Here is a 22,194-nt window from a genome sequence, read left to right as displayed (position 1 = left end):
ATTAACTAATTTACTTCTTACTGAGCATTTTTCGCTCACCATATTTATGTTCTGTTTTTAGGTTATGAGTAGCATGAACGAGGAGGCCGGGATCGGGGCTTAAGAGAGCATTAGGGTTCATCTCATGGAACTTATGTTTATTTTAAATTAACGCACTAATACAGAACTTACTTTTTATGAACTATCTTTAGTGACTAGTTTTTCCATGTTATTTAGACCAAACATTTCTGCATATACGAAAGTTTTATTTTGACACTATTTTCTTAACATGCATTTAAAACAATTATTTATTTATTCTAGTTACCTTATAATGATTTGTACCTCTCAGGATACTTGTTGACGTGCCTAACCCTAACGGAAAGAGGCATTACAGTCTACATTATTCATTTACTTTTGGTAATCCTTTCTCTATAATCATGAAGTCGAAATTCCCATAGTTGCACGACATTTAAATATTGCACCATCATCAACCATCAGGCATCAATTATTGTATATCAAAACTATATATATATATATAATTCAAGAATAGTTGCAGGATTAATATCACAACCATGATGCTGAGAGCAATTTCTGTTCAACTTTTTCAACATTATATATGCATATAACAATACAGTACAGATGCATTTTGCATTCTACTTTTCTTCTTTTTGTACATAGCTTGCATCCTACTACTTTCCAAATGTCATTTTTTTTTTCACTCCAGAATGCGAAACTGAAAAAGACAAATGAAAATTTCTGGAGTGACATCAAATGCCACATTCCATACACAAATCATTTTAGCAAAAAACTAAATCTTATAATATAATTTGAACACTACATTATAACATGCACTGGGAAGAGGCTCTCTAATTGTTATTTCACTGAGACCCTTTTCTGCTCCGGCTTCCAGAACCAGCAACACCCCTCATGCTCATGGGTTCAGCTGAACTATACAGATCCCTGTGACCAAAGGAAGCGTTTCCTCGAACACCATGCGATGGAACTTGACGAGGAGATCCTGAACTTGATTCACCTCCTTTAGGAGCCTCGGCCTCTAAAGCCTTGGCTTCATTGATCAGGGTTCCTAACTGCTTAAGCAAAAACGGGGTCAGCTTGCACATACTTCAAGTAGGAAAAATATTGATACTAATGTAATAAGCAAATTGAAGAATGATCTATCAGCATGATTCCTCATGGCCTGGGGCACAAAAGGAATCAAGATGTCTAGCAACATTGACAAAATTCTATATCAACAAAGCATCCTTCCTGTCTACAAAATGCATATATTTTTAGTTTTGTTCTATACCCGAATTTCATTTTCTTTTAAGCGGTCCTGGAGTGCATTTATGGCAGGACTTAAACTGCAATAGACTCCAAAAAGTGAGTACAAACCAAAAGCCAAGCACAAACAATTGAAAAGGAGGGATGTATTTGATTCTAACCAATATTCCATTAATTTGCACATGGAAGCCTGATAAGTTGAGGTGTGATGTATGAAAGTAAGAGGATGTACTTTCTCATCCCTGTATTAGAATGAATAGCTAATGATTAGCAAGACCACTATAAAAACATGAAGAAAGTAGCAGTCATAATAACTGGTTGCAGCATATGATTTGACCACCTCAAATTCTGAAATATGGCTTGGTTATAAGCGGCCCGCTCCTCCTCATATATCACACGCTGCAAGTCCGCAAATGACATTAAAGGCGAATCAAGCTTAATAAGGGATGACGTTGTCAAAACATGAAGAGGAATTTCTTTCCTGATATACTCTGCACCACTGCCAGAAAACAAAACCGATCCAACATTTAAGGTGCTTTTAACAACCCCAGATAGAACAAGACCTTAATTAACAAAAAGCAAATGAAAATTAAATAAAACACACTTTTTCTTAGAAGAGTTAAAAAAATTCAAAAATAAAATAGAAAAACTCAAGAACAAAAGTAGCTTACAAGAGAATCCAAAAGGGCTACAATGTCAAAAAAACCCTGGAAGAGAACCAGACCACACCAATCTACAATTTGAAAAAGGAGAGAGTGACAGAGAAGAATGCCCCGCTTACATGAAATACCATTGTGCTTCAGCAAAGCAGAAAGTGTATTTTAAAAAGAAAAAAAGAAAAGAAAAGAAGGAAATGACAACAAAATCTTCTAAGCCCTAAAAATGATCCAAGTTCAACTTGCCATCTCAACTGCCCCTCAATGCATGATACGCATTAAAATCTTGCTCGTTAGTAGGAATAATCCATGAAAACAAGAAGAGAGGCATTTGTCTTACAAGTAGATGACAGGAAAAACTATTAATCAAGTAATAGCAACAAATAAAGACCAGAACCAAGGGTAACTGTAATAGTAATTGCAAAGAGCATCATCAACATCGTAGCTAAGTACGTTGAAATCTAGGGTGTTTCAGCCATTTCATTTTTGTGAAATTTTTAGGGGCATTGTCGGTATTCTCATAACTCCTACGAGTAACGTAGTAATGCAATAAAGTTTAATCACTGTTATTATTAATATTATTCAATGCTTTATAATTAATATGGTCAGCTAGTCTCTTTTAACTTTTGACTGCAGCAAACAGGACGTGTAATTAAATTGTCTATAGAATGTGATCACATCCAACGGAGCTGATCCATAATCTCTAATATTCACACTTCTGAACAAAGAGACTTATTTGCACTCTAAATCTCTCCATCATTGGAACACTGTTTTTACACCAAAAGTTCTTGCATCATTTTCCATTGCAGCTGCTGGCTACATCAGCTAGTTTATGTCCTGATATTTCTTTTTAATTTTTCAAAAAACATTATGAGGGAATGGATCAGCAGAAACCAGGAGTTCATCTATAGGCTAAATCAAAGGATAATGCACCAGGATGCCTGATTCCCACCATCTACACACTTAATTTTCATAGAAGGAAATTCAGGGCCTGAAACAGCTAAAATATAGGACCTCAATGATTCACAGTGTAATTGGTGAAGCTAAAACAGGTCTAAAAATTCTAGGTCCACAGGTACCATGAGGAGAAATACCACAATATAATGATGATTGGAAAAAATATGCTACACATCTGACATGGTTGAATATCCAAAGTCACATGGATGGATATTGTAATAGACAAAAATAAATAAATAAATAAATAACAATAAATAAAAATTCAGCAAATTTAAAGGAAAATTCTGCCAGAATTAAATGGCACCATTATCTTGCTTGTGATGATAGCAGATTACACCAGTACTTGAAGTAAAAGTGAAAAGAATACCAAGTGATCAAGTACATATTCATGCATACCTCATGTCCAAATTTGAACGGTGCATTGCTTCTTGCATACTTTCTGACATATCCATGGGGTCTATATCCACAATGACGTTGTCTGAGCTATCAGTGTGGTGATTGCCTCCCACCCTTTCCCTCCCTATATAGCTGGCATCGGCATTAGCAAAGAAAACGCCCAAGTCTGAGGATCTTCCACCACCCTAGTCAATCATACATAATCACATGTTGTATTTAGTGACAATTATAAAAACTATAAGGCACAGATACCGTGCAGGATGGGGCGGGGGGGATTGAGCTTTTTCATACCAAGACCACCCATCTGGCTGGTCAGACAGTATATGAAATCAGTCTAGTCAAAAAACTATTTTCCAATATATTTCAGTCAGTTTCTTCCACGGCGTACAAGCATTTTGAGCTAAAAGTACTCAAATCAGATAGTCCAATTAAAACAATCACATTCTTACAATACCAAGTGCGACATATAATAGGTTGCAAGGCTTCTTTTACATCTCATGTGGTGGGACTTGAGAAACTGAACTAGGTGACAATGATTAAGAATGGAGCCAAAAATTTTGCCATTTCCAGATGTATCTCATATGCTCGCACTTAAAGTAAATGTACTTGTATAATTTTTTGTCCTAGACAACATGCACATAAGTGGAACATAGTTTGGATAAAAAAGCAATCTCTAGTAGGAAAAAAAAAAAAACAATTTTTTAGAATCATTTATGCTATGATTTTATTTATATGTGATAGGGAGGAAGGTGAAAAGAGATAGTCACTCTAATTAAAATCAGGTCCAATTGACCAAAAAGAGGAACAGTAACTTTCAGGCTAGATGCACTTTTCTTCCCTGCATAATTTAAGCAAAATAGGTGATTGAGTACACAGATATGGTAGATTAAGAAATGGGACATCAAAAGAATTGACTGTTGAGCCATCGTCCGGCCTGCCAGCCCACTCTGAAGAATTAATGGGCCGGCAAGTGGGTGAGACAGAGTGGACCGGCACTACTAACCAAGCCAAGCCTAGTTCTAGCCAATAAGAGCTGGTAGCTTGCTTCCAAACCTTGCCTTATATACTAGTTGTGGCCATGGCCCGAAGAAGCCTTCAAGCACTTGTACAATGCTCAAGTCAAGGCTCCATCCTAGTCATTGCCCAGAGCCTTGACTTTCTATTATATTAGTAAAGCATGCCATATATCTTGAGGGAAGGGAAAGGGGGTCTTTTTCCTCACCCAATGGTAGAGGTTGATCCCCTGTTACCTTCAGTTATGACCTTCGGTACCTCCATTTTAGCTTTTCCTCAGCCTTTAGAGATAGTTGATAGGCCACTTTCCACATATGATGCATCGAGATTTCATCTTCAATTTGTAACCTCAAGGCTTATCAAGAAAGGGATTCTTTGTCGAATTCATTCAAGCCATTGCGAATAAACAATTGGTAGTTTGATTGCACAAGATTGATCGGAATGGCTTTCCTTCGCAACAAGAATGGAGCGGCAGTCGAACAATTCTTCAAGCCAGTCCCTCTTGCGGGTTGGTCTGCCCCCCACGTGACCAAGTGTTAGAAGTAAATACTCTGGAAGAGTAGAGACTCTTTGTTTAGTCATAGAGCATTGTTTAGTTAGTAGTCAAACCTTCACAGTTGGACTCGAAAACTTACAATGAGAAATAGATATCTCTGGATTTTTTATCAATTTGAGGTGATCATAGCACAGTATATAAGACTCATGATTCAGGCAATCCAATTCCTATCAAAGCAAACTCCCCAAAGAATATCTCTCAAGTGCATTTCTTTTTTCCAGTTGGATAGGTGCAACTGGTACTTTGGGCATCCTCCCCCAGCCTACTAGTTACTTCTTGGGTATAAGAAAGGATAAGGACACAACACAACACATTAGACTAGTGAGCTCTATGCAAGCCAAAGTAAGCGCAAGCAAGGCAGGAGCTGGGATTAAGAATCTCTTTCTTGCCTTAACTTTTGGACTCACACTTGAGCAAGGGTTCCTAGCTGTACCTCATACGATGATAGAGGGGCAGCCCAAGCAGCATTAAGAAAAAGGATAACTAGCTAACGAAGCGCTCGTTTAGGTCCTGCCATTCCAGTCTATCCTTGGTCAGCTCTATTGAAAGGTCTCCATTCCTATGGCCGGTTTGTCAACGAACACATCTCGGGCCAGATTGACTAACCTAACCCTAAAGGGGCCTTAACATAGTTGGGTGCTCTGCTTTAGTGCGATTAAAGAAGGCTAGGCTAGGTTTGGTAAGACCCAAAACAAATGAAAACAGATTGGGGTTGAAAATGGGCAAGGAACTTGATCCCCCCAAAAAGAGGGCAGCTGCGGTCGAACTCTAATTCTGGTTACAAAACTAATAAACCTGAAAAAGATGGATTATTTTGTGAAAGAATTTTTGGGCAAAAGTGGGATTTGTGCTTGTGGAAATTATGAGTAATCGGGGATGAAAAAGAAGACCCAAAATTTTGTGAACAATGCGGACACTTTTGCAACTACTTATCTCGACAAAATCTCCTTAAAGTCTACTATATCTCAGAGTCACCAATAGCCCTATGATGGCTTGAGTTACATAGTGCCAACTAGGCTTGGACCCCACATTTTAGAAGTTCATGTGCACGCATGCATCATCACCTCGTTGATCGGAGGTCCAAAGGGTCCATAAAGGCTGGGTATGACTCGGTGATTGGGATTGAATAAAAAGAATGAAAGGTAAAGTCATCATTTCCGGTTGATCTCCCTCATGAACCCGTCGGGTCATGAGACAAAAAGCTATGTGATAGTACGCACCATCCTTTTTATCCGTTCATCCCCCTTGCCCAAGAGGGTTGATCCTTCCACCACCCCTAGAGGGCGTCAGGTAGACCAATCCAATGAATGGTCCAACAGAAAGTTGGGGAAATTGAGTTGGATTCAACAGATCGATCACCCGCTAATGAAGCAATTGAGGGGATGAGGCAACCACCTCAAATAAATCAAATCTCTCAAGGCAATTTCTGGCTATTTGCTCAGCCTTTCCTTCTCTTCTTGATTCACTAGTGTTTTCTCGTTCATTTATTCTCCTTGTTCTTCCTCTATGGCCGTGGCTTCTTCTTTCTCTTCATCCATTTCATCCTTGACTGCATCACCACCTATGCTTTTGTACCAACCAATGATTCTCTTGCGATTACAAGCTAGCGCATCGGCTTTTGAAGAAAGCATAAGATGATCCATTGACCAATAAAGAAAAGTGTTTTTTATGAGATCAATGAAAGTGTTTGAGAAACCAAACTAACCAATGACTGCAAACAGGATAACCCAATTTAAGAAGATCGTATTAAAGTGGTCAGTTGCAGAAGATGACCTCCGCTGGTAGTACCAATAGAGATGCGGGCCACTCTACCCAAGGGTAAATGTATCGATTCTTGGGGGAATCAGCTATCAATGGAGGGTAGGGTCCCCCAGGGATGGAATCACTCAACTGATAAGGCTATCACATATCCTATTGGGGTAGGGACGGGGCAAGACCTTTATGGTGTCAATCCTCGGGCAAGGTGGAGAATTTCAGACGAATGACCACGATCTACTGAAGTTGCTATTGGCTGAAGAACAAGCTAGAAGAAGCCCCTTCCACATTTTGCTCATTTTTCCCTTGCTGCATTAGTTAGACAAAAGGCATTCACTCTGGCCCATAAGAAGAGAACAATGACCTACAGGGAGAAGGTTTCGAGACACTAAAAGGCATATATTTAGGAACTTAGAGACTGAGATTGAGCTTGAGCTAGAAGCCGAACAGATTACCAACAGTTCTTTGTTCCAGTTTATGGTAGCCTCGATATGGTACCAAAAACCACATGAAGAAATTGTAACTTGATAATTTTCCAAAATTTACTCATGAGAACATGCGCATGTCTGCCTTTTGACGAACACATTCTTTATCTTCTTATGCAAGAAGTACCCGAGCTCTCTTGTCCATCAGGTAACCTTATAAATTGACCTACTCAAAACTAAAAATTGCTGCTAAACACCAGTATTGGATAACTGAAGGCATGAGATATAGCATTAGGAATTACTGGAAACCCCTTATTTTGCATTAAAACAGGATTTGCCTTAAGGACAGGGCGCAAAGGAAGGATTGACTTACTTACCGGGAAGGAATAGAGGGAAGGCCTTTACCTTTCTAACTCTTTATCCTCAGAGAGGGAAGGAAGGAGTTAGCATAGTCAAGCCAGAATTTTGCTCTTTGCCCATTCAAAAAAATTAATGTGGCATATTCATATCATAACATATGAACAATAAGAACTAGCAAATAAGGCACTAGGGTTTCTGTGCAATGGCATAAAACCCAGTTTAAAACTTAAAATTAATAGAATTACACTTATAAGAGATTCAGGAAACCACAGCTTATCTACACAATAAACAACTGAAAAATAGTCACACAAAAAGAATAAACTATAACCAATAACCCCCTTTTTCTCCAAATTCTCATCCACTGTAGCACAATGTAAGGATGAAGCAAATCTAAAAATCCTCCATCATCTTAAATATCTCTTGTTTTCCCAAACTTTCTGTCATACTTAGAGATTCACCAGCCAGATAAAGAAATATTTCAAATTTCAAGTTTGATTAAAAGATATTTATACCTTATTAGCTCCAGCAACTTTTGAATCTCCAGTGTCTTGTTCCGGGCTCTCCACCCTTGCAGAGCCAGATCTTACTGACGCATTTTCTGAGGAACTTAAAGATGATTCAACATCTATAATAGAACTTCTATTTACAGGGGACAGAGATATAGGTCTTGACAAATGACTCTGCTTCCCATCTGAGGACTGGAAAGCAATGACTTGGATTCTCCCAACCTACAATTACCCCAAGAAAGAAAAATGAGCAAATTTACAAGGCTACTTCCTGAATACGATGCATTCAACATGTACCTTGTTTACATCTTCACTAAAACAGGAAAATATTAACCCAATAAACCCAGAATCTAGAAGTTGATACATTGCCTGAGTCCGCACATCTGCAAAAATTAGGAAGCAGAACTTGTAATAAATTTCCAGTGACAACCCCTAACAATAGCATGTCTAACAAAAAGAAATTCTACATCAAACCGATACACTGGAATAAATGAAAAAGTCAGAAAAAGAGTTTTAATATATTCAAAATTCAAGTTATCATTAATCATAGTTCATCATAATTGTAAGCAACCATAGATATTAGAGACAAATGGTGTCACTCATCCTTATATGATGGGAGAGTGCAATCTTGTTTGGTTAGTATGTATTGAGTGTAGGTGTGATGGTTCACGTATAGCTCAACAAATAGTGAAGCAGAAAGATGGTTATATGAAAAGTTACAGATGAAGGCGGTCTTCATTAAGAAAATTTGGGAGGCTAATGCTGCAAAGGAAAGAATTCGTCACCTACACCTCCCAAATTTTCTTGTGGGGAGGTGTAGGTGACGAATTCAAGTTTCATTTGGTAAACTAGTCCAAGGTTTGCATGGCAATGGAGGCGGGGGGATTAGGGGTAAGGAATTTGATTCAGTTCAATCGAGCTTTGTTAGGTAAATAGTTGTGGAGGTTTGCCAATGAGGGAGATGCTTGGTGGAGGAAATTAGTGGAGGTTAAATATGATACAATGAGGGGTGGTTGGTGCTACAAGGATGTAGGGGGACCTTATGGGGTGGGAGTGTGGAAATGTATTCGAAGGGGGTGGGATAATTTTAAGCAGCATGTGCGGTTTGAGGTAGGAAACAGTTCTAGAGTATTATTTTGGCAGGATGTGTGGAGTAGAGAGTTACCATTGAAGACTTCGTTTCCCGCCTTGTTCAATATAGCATGTGCAAAGGAGGCATGGGTGGAGGAGAATATGGATATAGTAAATGGTGCTATTCATTGGAATGTAATGTTTATTCGACATGTTCGTGATTGCGAATTGAACGAGGTTTCGCGATTTTTTAGATTGATGTATTCCCAACAGGTTAGGCATGGTGGGGTGGATAAAATTTGTTGGATTCCTTCGAAGAGAGAATTTTGAGATGAAGTCATACTATCAGGTAAGGGTTAATTCGGCACCGGTGGTTGGCCTTTGGAAGATTATTTGGAAGAGTAAAGCTCCTCCGAGAGTGGCTTTTTTCGTGTGGACGGTGGTGCTGGGGAAAATATTAACATTGGACAATTTACGTAGGAAGAACATTATAGTGACGGTGTGGTGTTGTTTGTGCAAGAATAGTGGTGAATCTATTGATCATTTATTCTTGCATTGTGGAGTTGCTATATAGCTATGGAACATGGTTTTTTAGCTGTTTGGTGTTATGTGGGTGATGCCGGGTAGGATGAAGGAATATTTGAGAAGTTGGAGAAGACAGAGGGGTAATCGTACAGTTCTGCAAATCTGGAGAATGGCTTATTTGTGTGTAATGTGGTGCATATGGAGAGAAAGGAGTGCACGGAATTTTGAGGATTGTGAACTTGGACTCATAGAGTTGAAGAAAAGGGTGCTCCAAATACTTTTCTCCTTGAGAGTATTGTGGCATTCATCGCAAGTTTCAACGCTTGCGGAATTCTTACAGTTATGTGCTTCATTTTCAGCTTAAAAGCTGGTATATGTGGGCTCTTTTGTATACTTCATGTGTACATGGGTTGTGCGCTTTGCGCTTTTTATAAATTGATATTACCTATCAAAAAAAATAAAAGGAAAAAACAATTAGAGCACCTGCTCTCCACTAATAAAAGCATATTGGATATCAGGTGCTTGTCTTTCAGCTTATTCTTTATGTCATCACTATTTATAGTTGTTTCCTGTTGACTTATACAACCAACTAATGCTGGAACACCAAGCTTCTAGGCTGATATTGTGCCAATACCTCTCTTCAACCACATTCTAGGGTGAGGCTTACATTAATTTGGAAAAGTAAAGCTCCTCCGAGGATGGCTTTTTTCGTATGGACGGCGGTTATGGGGAAAATTTTAACATTAGACAACTTACGAAAGAAGAACATCATTGTGACGGAATGGTGTTGTATATGCAAGAAGAGTGGCGAATCTATTGATCACCTTTTAGTGCATTGTGAAGTTGCTGTAGAGGTATGGAACACGATCCTCCAGCTATTTAGTATAATGTGGGTGATGCCGGGGAGTTTGAAGGAATGCTTGGGAAGTTGGAGAGGGCAAAGGGGAAAGCAGTCAGCCATGCACATTTGGAGGATGGCTCCTTTGTGTGTAATGTGGTCCTTATGGAGAGAAAGGAATGCGCGAAGCTTTGAGGATCGTGAAATGGGCACTATCGAAGCAAAGGGTGCTACAAACACTCTTCTCTTGGATGGTATTGGGGTCTTCTTCGCAAGCTTCAACGCTTACGGAATTTTTAGATCTATGTGCATCCTTTTCAATTTAAAACTCGTGTAGTGGGCTCTTTTGTATACTTCCTGTGTACATGGGTTGCGCCCCTTGCGCTTTTAATACAATAACTTTTACTTATCAAAAAAAATATTTGTCTTAATATATATATATATATATTAATCTTTTTGTTCTTTTAATTAGGTGGTTCTTTTGCATACATTTTGTGTACCTGAGTTGCGCCTTTGCACTATTTAATAATACTTGCGATTACTTCTAAACAACAACAACAACAAAAAAAAAAAAAAAAAAAAAAAGGTATTAATATCTCTTTTCACTTTTCTATCAGAGTACATATGCTTCATGCCAGGGCTTTGCCTTCTTTGTAATATTCTAGTATATTCTAATTCTTAAGTCGTTTACTATTCTAAAAGCGCAGTACTTCAATACTTCTCCTTAATGCACATTTTTGTTATATAACTATTCATTAATAAAGATTGTTAAAATAATGTCGTACATTTCACTAGAAATAGTAAATAACATGAAGAAATCTAAATTATACTAGAATATTGGGGTAAAGAAATGAAAAAGTGATAGCCAGAACAAAGTCAAAAAATTCCATTACTATATGACACCCCTCCTCTAGCCTAGTAGTTAAATATATGCAGAGGTATCAAGAGCATGCTAGATTCTAGGTTCTATCCTAGGTGGTAGTTCAACATGCCTACAATAGGCATAAGTACTCATCTAAGACAAAACCTAAGGTAATGCAAAAGCCAACTGGTGATCCATGTTCCATATTTACACTTCTTAAATTTTTGAACCCTATGTCTCCTTTCTTTTTGATAAGTAAAAAATGAAAGGTGTTCCTAAGTACACAGGAATTATACAAGAGAAGCCACCTAACTACAAAAAGAACAAGAAAATTATGATAACTAATCACCAAAGGAGAAACAAAAACAGTTGTTCAAAGATACAATGTGTTGAAAAATAAGGACTTAATCCCCTTTAAAGTCCTCTCGTGATCCTCAAAACTTCTATCATTCATTTCCCTCCAAAACATCACAAAAGGCGCAAAGGCACCGTCTTCCACAAAGCAGCACTCCTAGTGCGGCCACCAGCCCACCAAGCAGCATACAAATCAACTATTCATTTAGGCATAACCCAAGACAACCTAAATAAATTGACAAAAAAAAATATTCCAAATGGCCCAAGCAACTCACAATAAAGCAAGAGATGGACCACAGATTCCCCATTCCTTTTACACATACAACACCAATCAACCAAAATGACACGGCACTTTCGAAGATTGTACATAGTAAAGATCTTTCCTAGGGCCGCCGACCAACCAAAAAAGGCCACCCTCAACAGAACCTTAGTTCGCCAAACACGCTTCTAAGGGAAATAGAAACTATCATGACAACGCATGATACTATAAAAGGACCTAAGTATCTTTTGCGCAAACAATACCAAATAAAACTGGAAAGGCTTCCTTAAGGATCGTATCTCTACACCAAAGATCATGTCAGATTCTACTACTAAAGGAAACGAACTAGAAACCAAGGCAACTACCACCAATAGTTGGAAAGCCCGTTTTGCCCTATGGTTGGGAGCCATGTAAATAGATTTCAGACATGATAAACACCTTATGCACATTTTTATTCATTTTACTGTCATTCAAATATAACTTTTGGGAACCGGCAAAAGCTAAAAAACTACTTCACATAAGCTTCAAATTGACACTTTTATGGAACACAGTTATTCATCTCATGGAGAATATCATTTCCCATACCTTATACTTATTCCCAATGTTAAATAAAAGCCTAAATGCCCAAATCTTCTTCTATCCTTACCAAAGCACCCAAAGAAGCAATCACATAGTCATTGTTTATCCGCCATTTTCCACAATTGATCGAGCTATCCTGCAACATTGGCAGCAATCTTGTCCATGTGAGTGCCTCTCCAACCACCATAATCTTTTAAAATCTAAAAGGTTGAACCTTTGCTTGTCAAACATAGAGTTCCTAAGCATATGTTCCATTCTTTGATCTAAGTTTGTCTTTGTCTCATTTGCATTGCACTCTGATATCTGGCGTATATCTTTTTATTAGTGTTAGTTTTTTGTTGGTGCTTCTATTGCCTCTTTTGATATATTTGTTACCGTGTTATATATGCCTTCTGGGACTAAGTTCTCTAAACTCTAAACTTTTGTTTTTCATCTGAGTTTGAGTTTGTTTTTATTGGTTTTTATGCTATACTTTTCTCTAAAAAAATAACTTTGGACTCCTGCCTGTAGAATAAATGTTTTTGTTCCTGGAGCATAATACTACAGATAGCTAATCAATGAGGATTTTGAAAATGTTGAAAACAACAAAAACTTTTCAAGACAATGTTAGTGTGCAAAATAATTTTTTAAAAAAAAAAAAAAGAAAGAAAAAACCAAAGTTATAGCGATGAAAACACTTCATCAAGCATAAATACATTGGACCTCTTCAGAATTTTTGGATTAGTTATCCTGACAATTAGCTTCTTTATTGTATATCAGATCCAATTTGAGGTAATGTGATCCCGAAGAACTACGATTGTCCTGATAGCGTAACAGTAGCAGCCCGATTCTTGTCATTCTTGTGTTAATCTTCTCTGTAAAGATATTCCAATGCCATTAATAATCTAACAAATCAGCTGTTGATTCTCTTGCATCATAACGTCTTCCCTAAAATAACCCCACCCCCTTCCGCACTTTTCCCTTCCTTTTGATAAAACATTCTCATTGAGTCTAGAAGACAATAAGTATGCATTCCCTAGCATTTAGTTATGAGTCCATATCTCTATATCGCAGTTGCTTTAGCCAAACATGTGTTTAAGATGCACCCAAGCAAATGGCTCTCAGATTTATTAATAGGTGAATGAGTTTCTTTGCCTCTTCTTTTAGGTTCAATGATGTGTTGATAGTAGGTTTGATAATGGGGCTGTAGAATGCTTCTATTTTTTCCTTAGGTACTTGCACTCAAGTTCATTGCTAGGCCCATTTACTAATTTGTTTCTTTTTAGGTTCATTGATGGTTGTGTTGGCACCAATGTACAAACATATGGATTTGTTCACTGATAGGTTTCTTGATGGCTGTTTGGGCATTTGACTAGTCATAACTTGATTTTTTTTATTTTTCATTCAATAACTTATTTGTTTTACCATTTATGTTTTATTGTTTTTAGCAGTCAAAGGACTAGGAAGAGAGGATTACTAACAACCTTGTGAAAAAGCACTCCTAGTTAATTAGCCATACAACATCTACCTTTTGATTGGGAAAACAACTGACAAGAAGATCATTGAGGAATCAATGATCTCGATGCATGGGCTAGCATTTTAGAGAACCTCAAGGGCTAGCATTTTAGAAGACCTCAGAAGTCCAACTATATAGTGTTGTTTTAATTATTTCTGTACAAAAATAGATATACATCACTTTGCATTTTTTGTATATCTGCAAACTTAAGTGTTATGTAGCCACTCACCATGTAGGTTGCCAATACCCAATGTGGCCATGTGACCAATGTTCATCAATGTTTACAGATATTTCAATATTAATAATAGAAATAATTGCTCGTAAGTATCTTTGGCATATAAATAATAGGAAAATAATTGCTCACAAATATCTCTAGCATATTTCATAGTTTTACAATTAAAAGGAATATGAATGAACAAAAATAGGATGGAACAAAAGAAAACACAGGAAAAAAGAAGGCTATCATGTTAATGTAAGAAATTATGAGGTCAGGAATAATAATGGGAAAAATATGGAAAGGACATGTTAGAATAAAGCACTGAAAGAATGAAAAAAAAAAAAAAAAAAAAAAAAAAAAAAAAAAAAAAAAATCAATTAAATTAAAAAGGACATGCAAGAATAAAGACCTAAAAGAAATTATCTTTTATCAATTGGTAAAACAAATTTCAAACATCAAAAAAAGATTCACATCAGATGCAACCAGATTGAAACATCTAAAAGAAAATAAACTAAAGAAAACAGTAGTAGATAATCAACACTTACCAACATGGGAAGGAAGAACTGTAATATGAGGATGTGAATGATACCACCCAATTACTCTTGTTGTTCTTCCAGTCAATGTGGTCATTCTGTGTTCTAAAGTTAATTGCTCAACATCATGTGAAATATGAAGGACACTTCCTTAGCATACATTGAACCTATCTTCTCAAAAAGCTCTACATTCTTTAGCAAAGCACATTTGTTTGATTGACCATGAAATTTTGATTTGCTAAAGAAAAAATAACTAAAGAACAGAAGCTAAGCTGAGTTGGTGAGATACAATGCCATTTTCCTTTTAAAGAAGACATTTCTGAAAATTATATATCATTAATTTAATGTCATAATAACATTATCATATTCTTGATAAATAATAATTTATTGAAGAAAAAAAACTTGCACAACCCTCGTACACAAAATGTATACAAGAGATACAACCACACTAAAGTTGTCTAAAATATCATTATCATGCAAAAAGCAACAGTAGTTTCATTGATCAAGATCGATTTTGAAAACCGCTGAGTATATATGTCATGGATAAAGAAATAAATAATTCCAAGTGGGTAGATTAAGCACATGAAGAAGAACTAAGGATATCTCAGCCTGAGCTGATGCAGCAGCCAATTGTTCAGGATTAGTCTCCACACGGTCCTTTCGCCGATCTGATCGAGTTTGAGGTGATGCTCCCCAAATTAGTGCAGTTACACTCCCATTCTTTGAGTACTGAAATTCCAAGCATCAGAATTAACACTATCATACACATAAAAACACAAAATGAAGCTTGATAAAGAAACAAAAGGAATGAAAGCAAAACACAGCTTAACAAAAGCATTTCACAAGAAAAAAATCTCTAACTTACAAGAGTCTCACTTCCTGCCAAATAAAAATTTCAAAGAACCAGATCCATCAACCAAGTGCCATACGTTCTTCAATGGAAAAAAGTCTCATATTTGAACACAGACACTGTACCCGACACGAAATTCAAGAGAAACTCTTGGTTGATTGAATTGCAGCGGGAAACCTGTGTCTGGCATATTTCAAGACCAAAAATCAAATAGTTGGGGATCCATCCAAGTTATCAGGCCCAAGCACTGGGGAAGGTCCACTAATGATTTTCTCCAAACTTGGGGCATACCATGCAATAACAAATCTAACAGGTGAGGCATGTAATCACTAGAGACTGATATCTAGAATCTTGAGATCAAACTGACAGTGCAAGCCTAAGTCTGGCAAGACAAGATGGCACCACAGGATACCCCACAATGGAATGGATTGCACAGTGTACACAAAACCTAGGATCCCACCCCACTGGTCTGAAAGATATGTAAGTCACAAAACATGCTCATAATCAATGAGCTACAGGAATTTGGAATCTAAATATAGAATTGGAATTGAAAAATGCATTGGATCTCTTATTTGACTAACCTGAAGACAAATAAGTATTCTATTTTATTCCCAATCACAGGTCCCAAGTTCTTCAAATGTGGAGAAAGCACATTATGCATATAGCATAAGTATAGAAAAGTAAGCCAATACATCGATTGGTTAGCCAAGATTTAGCAGGACGCTGCATTCACCTTCCTTTATATATAATGTTGTCCTCCTACTATGGAGAAAGATCTATATAGAGACTTTAGAAATGATTCCCATTTCGTTAAAGACTTCAGATAACATTTTTTAATCCAAAAAGCAATAGAAAATAACCAACCGAAAACCTGATTAAAAAAAAAAAAAAAAATCATTCACATAGCAGGTCAAGCAGTCTAATTTAAATAAAGTATTAAAACCAACTCTATGCCAGTCCCAAAATTTAAAATTTTGGGTCAGCACATAGTTTCTACTTACAGCCGAAGTTCCAAAACCACAATTTTCATGTCCAGATTCATAAAAGCAGCATGTAGTAATAATAAACAAGAAAAGAAGAAAAGTATGTATGTATCTGGGGGGGTGGGGGCGGAAGGAATTGGCAGAATTTTAAGCCAGAGTTTGGAGAATAATCCAAATTTCTTTCCTCTCCATTTACAGTAATGTGCAAAATTGTTCTGTTTTTTGTTCTACATGAAAAGGAATTGCTGTTTTTCCGACTTAATAATAACAAACCCACATTTCTCTCCTAAATTCAGAAAACACCCATCTACAAGAAGTTCAAGAAAAAGAATATAAATATTAAAGAACCCGACTCATTATTTTTAAAGAATACCAATTCCCAACAGTCCAATTCAACACTAATCCGCTGAGAAAAGAACGAGAATACAATTTCATAAAACCCATTTCAGAAGACAACCCAAATCCCACAAATACCCAACTATTTCAGCTCCACTCCCGGTACAAACCCCAAACCCACAAAGCAATATTAACTCTCAACAGAAAAAATAAATAAAAGAACATTACAAATTGGAAATGGGCATAAAAGAACATTACAAATTGGAAATGGGCAACAAAGAGTGAACCTCAATATCACCGAGAAGAAGCCCCATGATCTCTTCAGTCTCTGTGGACAATGCGTGCGTCAGACATGTTAACCACACATCTTCCGACATGTTCACACACGTTAGAGACATCCTCTCTCTCTCTCTCTCTCTCGAAAATGTTCTCTCTTTCTCTTCAACTCTCCCAATTTTCTCGGTCTAGAAAAATTTGGACGAAGGTGGAGATGGGAGGGATTTCATAAAAGCTTCAAGGTTTGAAGCACGCCTGCGTGGAGCTTTGGGGGCAATGGGTCGCTAGGCCTGGAAGTTGTAATACGGTGCGGATGGTTGTAACTTGCTATTGGTTACTTCCCTCACTCTAGTCGGTCAATTTCTCTGCAGAAGTTACTTCGAGTCTGTTTGAGAGATTACGTAGGGAAGGAGATTTTTAAAGTCAAAATCAGCTTTTTAGAAAATGCATTAATTTTAAAGTTTTTCTCAAAAAAAAAAAAGTATTATGATTATTTTTAAAGTAAAAAAAAAAGTTAAAAGATATAATAAAAATTTGTTACCATCTCTAATATTTAGAGCATGGCCAAATTAGCATGGACAGTCGATAGTAATACTCTCATTTTTTATATTTATAAATGACTTTTAAAAGTATTAAGAAAAAGTACGCATACTCTTTTAAATTATCACTCAATTGTCAATGTTTTACTAATTATGTCAATGTCCCTCTAAAGTACCAACAAAATGTTCATGTCACACCTAAAAAAAAGTACCCTTCATTATATTAAAAAAAAAAAAAAAACTATTTATAAGAATATGTTTTACAAAAATTGTTTTTTAATTTTTTATAAAAAAAAATTATTAAAAAAGCGGAAAAAAAACCCAATTTATAAGGAAATTTTTTTAAATATATATATTATTTCATAATTTATATATATATATATATATATATATATATATATAACTTTAAAAAGAAATATAAATTTATAAGGATAGTTTTTAATTTTTCCGGGTTTTTTTTTTCTCCTTTTTTCTAATTTATAAGAATATTTTTATCTTACTGAAATTTTTGTTTTAAGGTCATTTTTGTCTTTTTGCTGACCTTAGGGGGACATTGACACAATTGGTAATTTGAAATGAACATTGACAATTGAGTGATAATTTGAAGTTGGTGTGAAAAGGCAATTAGTAAAATTCACTAACCACCTCCGCTAACAGCCTAAGCGGTTGGCGGTTAGTGGTTAGTAACTCTAATAACCGTTAACCGTTTTTTAAAAGAAAAAATTAAAAAAAAAAAACAAAACAAAACAAAACAAAAAAACAATGTCGTTTCTATGGTAATACGATAATATATATATATATACTGCATTCAAAAGTCGTTAACGGTTAGTATGGTTAGGTTAGCAACCGCCCACCTTTTCACCCCTAGTTTGAAGGGGGTATATATATTTTTATCAACTTATTATTGGATTTGAAATTGATCTTTATTAAATTTTAATCCAATGTTGATTTTAAAGTCACATATAAATGTAAAAAAATAAATGTTAAAAAGTAAGAGTGTGTGTAACATTACTTATACAGTAATACTTGAGAACACCGTGTACATGTTCTTACACAGTAATACAAAATCGTGTTAGCAATCTATGTTAACTAGTTATTCCTTGCTTAAAATTTGGTTAGAAAATTCAACTTTTTTTAGTTTAGCTAGCCCCTTTTTAAAAATTATAGAAATTTCCTGCAAATTAATTTATAAAAAACTTCTTACAAATCAACCTCTAAAAATGACATGTGTCATTTAACATGCATCTGACTAATTATATTTATATGCATCTGCCCAAACCTCCAGCATGTAATTCTCAGATTATTTGTTCCCGTAAGGAACTCCACGGAATGCACAGCCGATTCCCACGAAATAAATACCCCTCCTGAATATGTATCTCAAAAATTGGTTGCCCCGCCTTGCAATGCTTCCAGGTTTCACCAAAATCTTCATCTTCCTAGTATAACTCCTTTAGGCACTTGAATCCTGTCACTTCAGCTTTCATGGTGATCAGCAGGGTAGCTCGGCGGCTTAAAGCGTCAACTACATGATTCAGTTTTCCCGACTTATGCTTGAGAGAAAAAGTGAACCGTTGGATGTAAGAAACCAACCAAGCATGCATCCGATTCAGATTCTTTTGACTATTGATGAACTTTAATGCTTGATGGTCGGTATAGAGGACAAACTCTCGTTGGATCAGGTAATGCTCCCACACCTTGAGGGCTATCAAGACAGCATAAAGCTCCAACTCATATGTTGACCACTTCTGTCTTACTTCTCCAAGCTTTTCACTAAAAAATTCTACGGGCTTCCCTTCTTGAGATAACACAGCTCATATCCCGACGATTGATGCATCACATTCAACTTCAAACAACTTGTCAAAGTCAGGTAAGGCAAGTACAGGTGTTGTGCATAACTTTTTTTTGATGATTGAGAAATTTCGCTCGGCTTCGTCACCCCAATTGAATTTTCCTTTCTTCATACACTCGGTGATCGGTGCTACAATACTGCTGAAATTCCGAACGAACCTTCTATAGAAAGTTGCTAGCCCATGGAAACTTCTTACTTCTCCCATTGACTTGGGCGTGGGCCATTCTCGGATTGCTCTCACCTTCTCTTCATCCACTCGGATTCCATCGGCACCAACTACAAATCCGAGGATGAGTAACTGATCCATCATGAAACTACACTTCTTTAAGTTGATAAACAACTTATTTTCATGGAGGACCTCTAACACTTTTCTCACGTGATCCATGTGATCCACCGGGTTGTGACTATAGATAAGAATATCATCGAAATAGACAACGACAAATTTTCTGATAAAAGGTTTCAGTACCTAATTCATGAGTCGAATGAAAGTGCTTGGTGCATTCAAAAGGCCGAAAGGCATCACCATCCACTCATAAAGCCCCTCTTTAGTCTTGAACGCAGTTTTCCATTCATCTCCCGGTCATATACGGATTTGGTGATATCCACTCCTCAAGTCAATCTTCGAAAAAATCTTAGCCCTAGATAGCATATCAAACATGTCACCTATTCGGGGAATAGGAAATCGATACTTGACCGTGATTTTGTTTATTGCCCGGCTATCCACGCTCATTCGCCAACTCCCATCTTTCTTCGGTACAAGTAGGGCCGGTACTACGCATGAACTCATACTCTCTCGCAAGTGTCCCTTCTGAATTAACCCCTCTACCTACACTTGCAAAATAGCATTCTCCTTTGGGCTCATTCGATAATGTGGCAAGTTCGGGAGACTTGCTCCCGGCACTAAGTCAATATAGTGCTGGATATCTCTCATGGGCGGCAGTCCTTCGGGCATCTCTTCAGGATGATGTCTTGGAATTCTTCTAACATCGGTCGCATTATCTCGGGAACTTCTTGTGAGACGGAGCCTGGGGTTCCCTCGGTCACCAATGCTATGATGTCTCGGGCCTCCTTAACTTCATCTATAAATTCTGATCCAGTGGATAGGATGACCAGCTTTCCCTTGGAATTAGTAGAATTTTCGACTTCTTGTAAGGGTCGAAATGTTATCTTCCGACCATCCCAAAAGATAATGTAGACATTGGCTATTCCTTGCTGCTAGGCATCCACGTCAAACTGCCACGGTCTTCCCAGGATTAAGGGGCATGCATCCATCTCCACAACATCACACAAAATAGAATTTGAGTAATGATTACCGATCGAAAATGTGAAACGACATCTCTCAGTTACTAGTGTCTCGGTTCCCCGCTTGATCCATCCGATCTTATATGGAGCTGGGTGCTTCTCAATTTTCAAACCCAACTTTGAAACCATCTCCTTAGACACTACGTTCTCCCTGCTACCACTATCAATAATCATATCACATACCCTCTGGTTGACTGTGCAGCGAGTACGAAAAATCTTGTGCCTTTGAGATTGATCCTCTTGCCACAGGGTCAAGAGTAAACGTTGAATTACTAACGATCGGGAAAAGTGGGATTCCCTCATTAGCGTCAGCCAACTCCTCTTCCTCATACTCGGGTGTATCAATATCTCCATTCTCGGACCCTTCCTCTAGCTCGGGTTCGATCAAGTTTACCATCTGCCTCTGGGACATTGATGTGCCCTATGTCCCGGTTGGTTGCATTTGAAACACTTGTCTAGACCGGGCCATGCGTATGGATTGTTGGCTGGTTGTCTCGGGGTGCTTGAACTGCTACTGGCTCCTTTTCCCGTGGAAGTCACTGGTTGACTTGGTGTGACTGTCGGGACTAGTGGTTGTTTTCCCCGACCCTGTGTTGATCTCGTCAAATCGCTCGGGTTTCACTCCCAGGTTGGTGCTCTAGGCCTCTCCAGTTGCTTCTCTGCTCAGGTTGCCAAACTAACTGCCACATTCAAAGTAAAGACAGGATGCATAGAAACGTTATCTTGTATTGCCACACGCAGTCCACCAATAAACCTTGCAACTTGTTGATCCTCTGTCTCCATGAGATCATTCCGAGTAGATAGGCGATAAAAATCATCAACATACGCCTGGATGGTCCGACCTCCTTGTCGACACTCTTGGTATTGTTGGAATAGCCGTTGCTCAAAGTCCGGTGGTAAAAACCGTGCTCTGAGTAGCCACTTCATCTTCAACCATGAAGTTACAGGTCCCTTCCCTTGTCCGGCTCGGGAAATCTGTAATTTTTCCCACCAAACAGAAGCTCCTCCCTTGAACTTGTATGCCACTAACTTCACCTTGTGATCCTCACGAATATTCATGTAATCAAAGAACCTCTCTACCTCCATCACCCAATCTTAGAAATCTTTGATGTGAAGATGCCAGTTGAATGATGGGAGATCAATCTTCATTCGGTATTTGTGGGATTCCTCCCTACCGTAATCCTAACGTCTGGGTTGCTCTCCATAAGCATCCCGGTAGCCAACGCCGTCATAGACATTCCCCATATGGCCAGCTCCACCGCGCTCATAACCTCTGAAGCCTGTGCCGCCACGACCGACTCCTCTACGTAATCCTCCCCTTCGATCTACCCCAATGTCCCATCCAAATACTCCTTCAGTGAAGTCTTCATCGTCACTAAGATCGTCATAGGCCGGTGGTCGGCTTATGGGTGCAGGTCGTTGGTGAGAAACGACCCATCGT

The 22,194-nt window shown here is 37.6% G+C and overlaps 1 protein-coding gene across 2 annotated transcripts; it reads right to left on the bottom strand.

The window, feature by feature from the left end:
• Positions 1–672: 672 nt before the first annotated feature.
• LOC132187439 (uncharacterized) lies at positions 673–17,431 on the bottom strand. Of its 2 annotated transcripts, none has more exons than XM_059601749.2 (10): positions 17,075–17,431; positions 15,222–15,347; positions 14,631–14,718; positions 8,183–8,268; positions 7,892–8,107; positions 3,270–3,454; positions 1,601–1,759; positions 1,422–1,502; positions 1,286–1,340; positions 673–1,067 (listed from the first exon to the last, which is right to left on the bottom strand). In XM_059601749.2, the coding sequence occupies exons 1-10, from the start codon at positions 17,183–17,185 to the stop codon at positions 858–860; spliced, it is 1,317 nt and encodes a 438-aa protein (XP_059457732.2). In that variant the 5' UTR covers positions 17,186–17,431; the 3' UTR covers positions 673–857. The 2 variants fall into 2 exon arrangements, with proteins under 2 accessions (XP_059457732.2, XP_059457733.2); XM_059601750.2 differs by lacking the exon at positions 17,075–17,431 and adding an exon at positions 15,484–15,581.
• Between the last annotated feature and the right edge of the window lie 4,763 nt (positions 17,432–22,194).

Source organism: Corylus avellana, chromosome 6, assembly GCF_965113065.1.
Source record: "Corylus avellana chromosome 6, dhCorAvel1.hap1.2, whole genome shotgun sequence".
Lineage (NCBI taxonomy): Eukaryota > Viridiplantae > Streptophyta > Magnoliopsida > Fagales > Betulaceae > Corylus > Corylus avellana.
The sequence above is the reverse complement of the archived record's forward strand: the minus strand, read 5'-3'. Positions and strand labels throughout refer to the sequence as shown.

Bases quoted from the DNA above. Each gene is read 5' to 3' on its own strand.
- LOC132187439 (XM_059601749.2), bottom strand. From the start codon at position 17,185: ATGTCTCTAACGTGTGTGAACATGTCGGAAGATGTGTGGTTAACATGT. The intron at 14,719-15,221 runs ATATCCTTAGTT...ACTTTAGAACAC, and splicing joins CTGCATCAGCTCAGGCTGAG to AGAATGACCACATTGACTGG. The intron at 1,068-1,285 runs GTATAGAACAAA...TTGCTTAAGCAG, and splicing joins TAAAAGAAAATGAAATTCGG to TTAGGAACCCTGATCAATGA.